The 7,891-nt window shown below is 40.7% G+C and overlaps 1 protein-coding gene across 1 annotated transcript; it reads left to right on the plus strand.

Annotated features, from left to right (window-relative positions):
* The first annotated feature begins 62 nt into the window (after positions 1 to 62).
* On the plus strand, positions 63 to 4,553 carry LOC115683604 (26S proteasome regulatory subunit 7). Its single transcript, XM_030608150.2, has 10 exons — positions 63 to 235; positions 593 to 674; positions 2,033 to 2,124; positions 2,207 to 2,284; positions 2,479 to 2,540; positions 2,846 to 2,990; positions 3,116 to 3,334; positions 3,438 to 3,619; positions 3,795 to 3,970; positions 4,188 to 4,553. Exons 1-10 carry the CDS (start codon positions 149 to 151, stop codon positions 4,343 to 4,345), a joined length of 1,281 nt encoding a protein of 426 aa, XP_030464010.1. The 5' UTR covers positions 63 to 148; the 3' UTR covers positions 4,346 to 4,553.
* Positions 4,554 to 7,891: the final 3,338 nt, after the last annotated feature.

Raw genomic sequence — 7,891 nt, forward strand, 5'->3', positions numbered from 1 at the left:
ACACTCCTCCGTCTTCTTGCTCAAGAAATCGTAAGAGTCCCGAGGAGGAAGACGATATACACAGGCAGCTTCCCCAGCTCGCAGCGAGAATCGCACCAGTCGTCAGGAGGAAGGAGGAGGAAGAAGGAGGAGAAGGTTGGTGGAGAAAATGGCGATCGAGCACGAAGACGACATCAAGGACGAGAAGAACCCTCGCCCTCTCGACGAGGACGACATTGCTCTCCTCAAGACCTACGTACTACTCCCTCTCTCTCTCTCTCTGTCTCTCTGCAAACTGCCGATCCAGCTTCTTTTTGCTTCTGCATCGCCGCCTCGAGCTGTTTTCCGGTTGTGCTTCGCTTGAAATAGCGCTCGTGAAGTAGAAATTTGATGCTCCCGGCCGATCCGTTAGATTTAACTTGTTCAATTCCTTCGGCTTTGAACCCTGGTTTGGCTCGAATTGGCTGAAAATTGGACTCTCGATTAGTGTCTTTTAGTTGCTGCAGAATGCTATCGTATGGTTTATCGGTTTCGGTTTCTGCGTTTTGTTTTTTGTTGTGCGAGTTATATCGCTATGCCATCTCTGTAATTGCGTCGTGATTGATTTCGACAGGGTTTGGGGCCTTATTCCACGAGCATCAAGAAGGCGGAAAAGGAAATTAAGGACATGGCCAAGAAGATTAACGATCTCTGCGGTACGTTCTTCTGAAAAGAGGGTTTTTTTTTCTTTTTTTAATTTGTGTGATTTGAGGAGAGCTCGGAGGGATGCGAGATTTTGCAATTTTTCGATCTAATTGTTCGGTGGCTTGATCCCCTTGCATACAAGTCCTATCCAACTGCTAAAGACTGAATGAAATTGGAGTGAATCAATCTCGCCAGTGGACTTATGCTTCCTAGAATTTAATCGAGAAGCTGAGGTTTCTTTTGGTAATGTGGATCTAACTTTGTGATGGGTTGGAAACAATGGTTTGGCTGTTTAGAAGTTGAAACCAGACATTAGTAGCTGCTCTATCATCTTTTTTGCTAAGAATTGATAACAGGGAGGCTTAGGTAGAGAGCCTATAAAGCCAAGCACACTACTGTCCCAGTGTGATAGATTTACATAGGTCACTAACTCCTATACTGAGACAATAATTTGCCGTATGGGACTGGTTGGGTGGATAGATGCGATGACGTGATCCTTTGGCAAGACCAGAAAACTTCTTCTAATTGCCATGCCCTTCGGGCTTCCTCTCGTTGAATGTGGCAATTGTAATCATGTCTGACCAGTCACTCTGCCAACTCTGTCTATATGTCCTGAGATAATTGTCTTAATCAGTTTTGTCGAGTTTCTGAGGTTCAAAAGCAAATTAAGTGGGGACATTTGGATAGGTTGTGTGGTATATCGAGACAATTTCGTTCACCAGGTGCATTAGCTTTGTTTGCTTCAATCTGTATTTCTCATGTTGAGAGAGTAGCAGACAATAAGAAAGCCAATAAAGATAACTTAATTTTGCTTTGTTATTGTATTGATTGCCTTCTGTGATGATGAAATCTAATGTTTCTGCACTTCTTGAAATTTCATATCACCCGCTCCAAAGAAGAAAAGAAATGTCAAGGGTGGTCCCATTAATTTCCTATAGGTGGTGTCGACTGATTATCATGTCAATTCTCCAAAAGCATGCTGAGGCTTTGTGAGTTGATGGTCTAGCATATTGTCTCATCGGTGCAACATAGGGACCCGTTTAATTGGAAATGGAATGTTAGGGATGCTTGTGCATGTGAAATAGCTATCTAAAGAAGTCTTATGCTTGAGCTGTTCTGATGGATTTTCCTTTTGAATTTTTTAGATGGTCTACAGATGGTAATAGTCATCTTTTCAGTGAGATCTTTGATTGTCAAATTGCTTATTTTTGTATAAGTTGGTTATTCGAGTTAGATCATTGTATTGGCAGTGATTTAGAGTCTCCTTTTCAATTTCAGTGATAACTTATGATCTTGTTGGCATATCTTCCTGTCACTGTGTTACTATAGGTTCCTTTAATTGGCAGTTCCTTGGTTTCTTATATTGTAGGTATCAAAGAGTCTGACACAGGCTTGGCTGCTCCTAGTCAGTGGGATCTGGTTTCTGATAAACAAATGATGCAGGAGGAGCAGCCACTTCAGGTATTATTTGTACAATTGCCAAATTTTTTGGGCTTTCCTATAATGTCCTCTACCCGAACTGATGACCAGCTATGTCAATTAGGTTGCAAGATGCACAAAGATAATAAGCCCAAACACAGAAGATGCCAAGTATGTCATAAATGTGAAACAAATTGCGAAGGTAATTTTTGTTTTAATTACCTCTGTTTTTTGTACGCTGTCGGGAATTTTTGTCTTCCAGGCGTAGTGATGAGCAGGGTTCTCAACTTCCCTCAATTTATCATTTTAAAAGCGTTAGAATAGCTTTCTTATACCTAAAAGTAGTTGTGCATCATCAAGTTTTGGGTGGTAATGGGATCTCTTTCTGCGCTGCAGTTCGTTGTTGGACTTGGTGACAAAGTTTCCCCAACTGATATCGAAGAAGGCATGCGCGTCGGGTATGTTAAGTCTTCTTCTCAACCAGAACATGGTCCTGAGCTTCTTGTGATCTTTATTTCAACGATTCTTTGATATCACATTTCTTGGCTCGCCAGTCATTTAGTTAGGGTTAATTTATTTGAGAATTAGAACTGTCAGGAGTTTGTATGTTAGTCTGGTCACATTCGGTGGCGCGGTTACTTGATCCATCACAACATGGTGAAACTGTGTGCACTAACCTGTTTTGTGATTGAGTTGTCATATTTTTTGGCTTTGCTGTATATTTTCCCTTTATTATAATTTCATTCTTAATTATGTATTGCAGGGTAGATCGGAACAAATATCAAATTCAGATCCCCTTGCCTCCCAAGATCGATCCAAGTGTGACAATGATGACAGTGGAAGAAAAGCCTGATGTCACATACAATGATGTTGGTGGATGTAAAGAGCAGATTGAGAAGATGCGCGAGGTGAGTTATTCATCTATTCCTTTTCAGTGGCGCACGCCCATGTGAGAGAGAGGGAGGGAGGGAGCCTAAAGGTGCATGAGTACTAACCACAATGCTTACTCTGATTGAATTTTTTCATTCTTTAGGTTGTTGAGTTGCCTATGCTTCACCCTGAAAAATTTGTCAAGCTTGGAATTGATCCTCCAAAGGGTGTTCTCTGCTATGGTCCTCCTGGAACTGGTAAAACGCTTTTGGCTAGAGCTGTAGCTAACAGAACCGATGCCTGTTTCATTCGAGTAATTGGGAGTGAACTTGTTCAAAAATATGTCGGTGAAGGAGCTCGGATGGTTCGGGAATTGTTTCAGGTTGATCAACACACTATGTTTCCTTCAAAGTTTGTCTTGCACTAGTGACTATTGTCTGTGCTTTGTACTTTATTTGTAACTAACTATAAAATACATGTTTCAGATGGCTAGGTCCAAAAAGGCCTGTATTGTGTTCTTTGACGAAGTTGATGCAATTGGGGGTGCTCGTTTTGATGATGGAGTGGGTGGAGACAATGAAGTTCAGCGTACAATGCTTGAGATTGTGAACCAGCTTGATGGTTTTGATGCTCGTGGAAATATCAAAGTCCTTATGGCTACTAACCGGTATGGTCTTGGCTCTTGGTGATTGAAATGTGTGATTGTCCTACTTCTTGCCCTATGGAGGAGTAAGCAATGAATGTCTGCGGCTGGGTTTTCAAAAATTGCTAGTGGCTTTTAGACACTGACTGTCTTTCTAAGAGGGATATTCTGCTAATGTTTTTGTCTTCTTGTCATTCAGGCCCGATACTTTGGATCCAGCACTTTTACGTCCAGGACGACTGGATCGCAAGGTTGAATTTGGTCTTCCTGACTTGGAGAGCAGGACACAGATATTCAAGATTCATACAAGAACAATGAACTGCGAGAGGGATATCCGCTTTGAACTTTTAGCGAGGCTCTGTCCAAATTCCACTGGTAAAATTCTTTCCTTAATGATTTGTAGATACGCTGCTGTCTTTTGTCTTCACTATGCAAAAACTATTTTGTTGAGGTTTTTCCTGTGCTTCTCTAATGGTTATAGCCAAATAGGTCATTGCTACTGTTTGCCTGCAATTTGTTGACAGTAAGAGCGAATGTCAACTTGTTCGATATTTGCCGTGTTTGGTTCTCTGAGACAGTTATCTAATTGCAGGAGCTGACATAAGGAGTGTCTGCACCGAAGCAGGAATGTATGCTATTCGAGCTCGGAGGAAGACTGTGACAGAGAAAGATTTCCTAGATGCAGTGAATAAAGTCATTAAAGGGTACCAGAAGTTCAGTGCGACACCCAAATATATGGTTTATAACTGATTGCTCCTTCAGTCTTGTCTGAAGAGATGAGGTCAAATGGAGAAGGACCGTGGTGCTGCAACCAAAAGTTGCGTTGTTGCTGGGTGGATGAACAGGCCTTTTGGTACTTCTGGGACTATTAGTGGATGTTAAGGGATGCCCTACCGGGCTATATACATTTTCTGTTGGCCAAATCCGGGTTGAATGCACTTCCACCTTTTCATATTCACATCTATGACTGTCATTGCGATAGACTCATTTTCCTTTTTCGTTACTTCATGTAAATCATTTCCTATTGTTAGAGTAATTTCTGAACCTGCAGGTTTCTTGTGAAGTTGAAAGTTACCATTCATTACTTGGGCTGCTTGGATAATATGTCCTTAGTAGTAATTAACGCGGAAAAAAAATGAACAAGGTGAAAGAGATCCCTCTGGACGAGAAGGGTTTGAACATGAACACTCGGAGCATAAACAGTCATAATCAGCGTCGAATGGATCCAACTTGCCTTTCTAGGATGTGTTATCGTAGGCATCCGCAGCATCGGGACTTTGGGATGCCCTCTGCTCATTCCCGAAGGTTCTCTTGCTCAAGTTCACCCGTCGAACTAATCACACCACCTCGGACATCGGTGGTCGGAACTCTGGCTCTGCCTGCACCAACTTATTCACACAATGATCAACATGATAGTGCACAAAAACAGGACTCCTAAACCTTTAAGAGGAAATTTCAGATTCCTTTCACGAGTAGAGACAAATTACCTGCACGCAAAGAGCAATGACATCTGCAACTCTGGAGAGGGATTTCACTGGGTAAAGCCCCTTGAGGGCTGGATCAACCAGTTAATCCAAAGCATCGATGTCGTGGAGCTTGGGCGTAGCCCATCGAACTAAGGATTGTTCAGATCTTCCCCTCGAGCTGTCAACAGAAATTTCAACATTCTAACTGTGAGACAAGAGACCCTTTTTCTCCTCCAAGCATTCTTTGAGCTGACGACAAAACATTAAGGGTGTAACTTCGGGTGCATATAAGAGAGCTTTTCAAGTCTCTAAAGTGAATCTCACCTATCAAATGGTTGTCGTCCAGTGAGCAGTTCCCACATGACTACTCCAAAACCATAGAGATCACTCTAAGGTTTCGATTCATATGAGAAGCCATGCATGTGGACATATTCACACATCAGATCAGATAAGACATCCACATGAATGCTTCACTACGACTTGCCAGTTGCACCTCTCAACTCCTCATGTAGGAGAAAAAAGAGTCACTTCGACAACGATAAGTAAATAAAGATTTTTGGGAATCTGTAATGGGTGTTTTTTTGCCTTGATATTCACGTCATTTCTAATGGCCGAGTAATTTTTGAATTCCAATTTATTGTAGAGAAATTTTTTGTGGGTTCCGCTTGATTTCATTATTTTTGTTTTTGTCTAGGTAGTTTTCGCTTACTATGCCTGTAGATCTTGTTGGCTCTCTCGATTATGACTGTACAGTCTGCTGAATTTCCTTATCCTCCTTTGCTTTCATGTAACATCCGTGGTCGGGGGCGGATGGGCTGCCAAATTCAATGCTACCTGTCGGCAAGGAGATATGAAGTTGATGTGTTTTTTGTTATTGTTTTTTTCCTTTCTTTGAGTTAAGGAGGGACAATTTTTTCAATAGTAAAATATGTAAAATATATCTTCACGTTAATTAGAAAATATGTCATCTGTCAACAGATGTCCAAAGCTGATAGATGTTCAAGCTAGCAGAAATGCCAGACGACTATTTTGTTCAATTTTTCTTTTTTTAGCCTAGAAAAACTCTCTGACTAGCTGATGTTGAAGTATCAGGATTCAAGAAACAATTAATTAATCCACCTAAAAGTTGGCATTAAAAAATTGAGGGCTCTAGTCATCTTTCTTTTACAACTAAAAATGTTAAGAAGCGATATAATAATGCTTTAAGACCCGACCCCGATTGAGGTTTCTACAAGAAGTGCAATTCATAAGCCAAAGATATCATCAAACGGACCACACACAAAAACATCCCCAGTAATCTGTCTCCCTACCACAAAAAAATAAATAAATCTGTCTCTATATAGTCGACGTTTAACATTAGCCGAAGAAGCAACAGAGTAACCCTCAGTCTGTACATTCATCCATGCTATTCATGGCCGCCAGCGCAAAAAACAAGTCATCGTCACTCGCAGCCATGATTCCTGCTCTGAAAGTTTGCTCGGGCCAAATCTGGATGCACCACGAAGAAGGACGACGGACGCTTGCAATCGTCCAAGGTTGCTGGCACTGCATCCAGGCATCTTTTTGGCCAGCTCTTCAAGTCTGGTTAGCGCTAGCATAGAGGTGCATGTCTGCATGATTTCAATTTTCCTTCTCAGAAAGGGTACTATTGCAAGCGCATCCTTTTTCGTTTCTCTGTGTACCAACTGCATGAGCATGTTGGTTCTAGTATAGTCAAAACTCATTTTTTGAACATAACATCCGGTGGTCATAATTATTGATCTAGCACTTCGGATGTTCAATCTCTCTTTTCCTTCCCCTTATAACTATAAACATGAACTATCATGAAGTGGAGAGAAAACGACAGCTGAATGCATAGCTGATGCCATTGTTGATTATCGTGCCGAATTTGTTCACGTCCCTTCATCGGCTGATCTTCATTCTCCTTTTGCATCTAAAGATTGCCCAACTTGTGATGGAATGGTGGGTGCCATTTACCTACTACTTATGGTTAAAAGAATTCTTAATTTTTCACGAGTAGTTATTTTTATATAGAGATGATGTTAATTGTCTCTTACATATAGATCGACTTACCTCTGGTCATAATATTCTATGATCCGCAATACATCATTCCTAATAAAAGAACCAAGTTGCGTGAGCTCTAGGGCTTGAATCTGCACCAATGCCTCAAATTTTCCCTTTAGATAGGGTGCTAGCAAGGAAATGGAGCATGCAAGATATGTCAACCTTGCCAACATATTAACCAAAACCACTCAAGGCGATCATATTTTTTATTTTCACATGTTGTGGGGAGTTGTGGCTGTTCAGAATGCAAACACAAATTACAAGTCAAAATTTCTGCTGATGATGGGAGTTTTGTTTCAAATTTGTTACTCTCGCACAAATCTTCAGAGGAAGTTGTTCTGTAATGCTTACATTCACAATCTTTCTTTGTAGATTTAGCAGCCTTCATGGAAAGCCTATAATACCATGAGAAAAATGGACTACCTCTAAGGCTAGTATACACGTATTGTCTTCTTTCCTTTTCAGATTCTTCACTCTCACTTAGTGATATTTATTCTCATTACACAAGATCTTTTATGCACAATGTTATGAATTTATGCACCCGCATTGTTTCTAAGAAGATGCATCATTCTTGTGGCAAGACTTGGGTTTAAATAGAAAAATGCTGAGCTTATTTATTTGCTTCAAGCTGCAGTTGTTACTCACATCTCGCTTGTTTTTAGTATAATTTGGAAAAATACATGCATATGAGGATCAAATATTTGGTAGAGATCGTATCTCTTTAGTTTGACAAATTTTAGTTATAGTTCCTTTGCAAAGTGCTATT

The sequence above is a fragment of the Syzygium oleosum genome, unplaced genomic scaffold (assembly GCF_021117445.2).
Source record: "Syzygium oleosum isolate NSW1041296 unplaced genomic scaffold, Sole_v2.1 Sole_v2.20, whole genome shotgun sequence".
Classification (NCBI taxonomy): Eukaryota; Viridiplantae; Streptophyta; class Magnoliopsida; order Myrtales; family Myrtaceae; genus Syzygium; species Syzygium oleosum.

Bases quoted from the DNA above. Each gene is read 5' to 3' on its own strand.
- LOC115683604 (XM_030608150.2), top strand. From the start codon at position 149: ATGGCGATCGAGCACGAAGACGACATCAAGGACGAGAAGAACCCTCGC. The intron at 2,285-2,478 runs GTAATTTTTGTT...TCTGCGCTGCAG, and splicing joins ATGTGAAACAAATTGCGAAG to TTCGTTGTTGGACTTGGTGA. The intron at 2,541-2,845 runs GTATGTTAAGTC...TATGTATTGCAG, and splicing joins GAAGAAGGCATGCGCGTCGG to GGTAGATCGGAACAAATATC.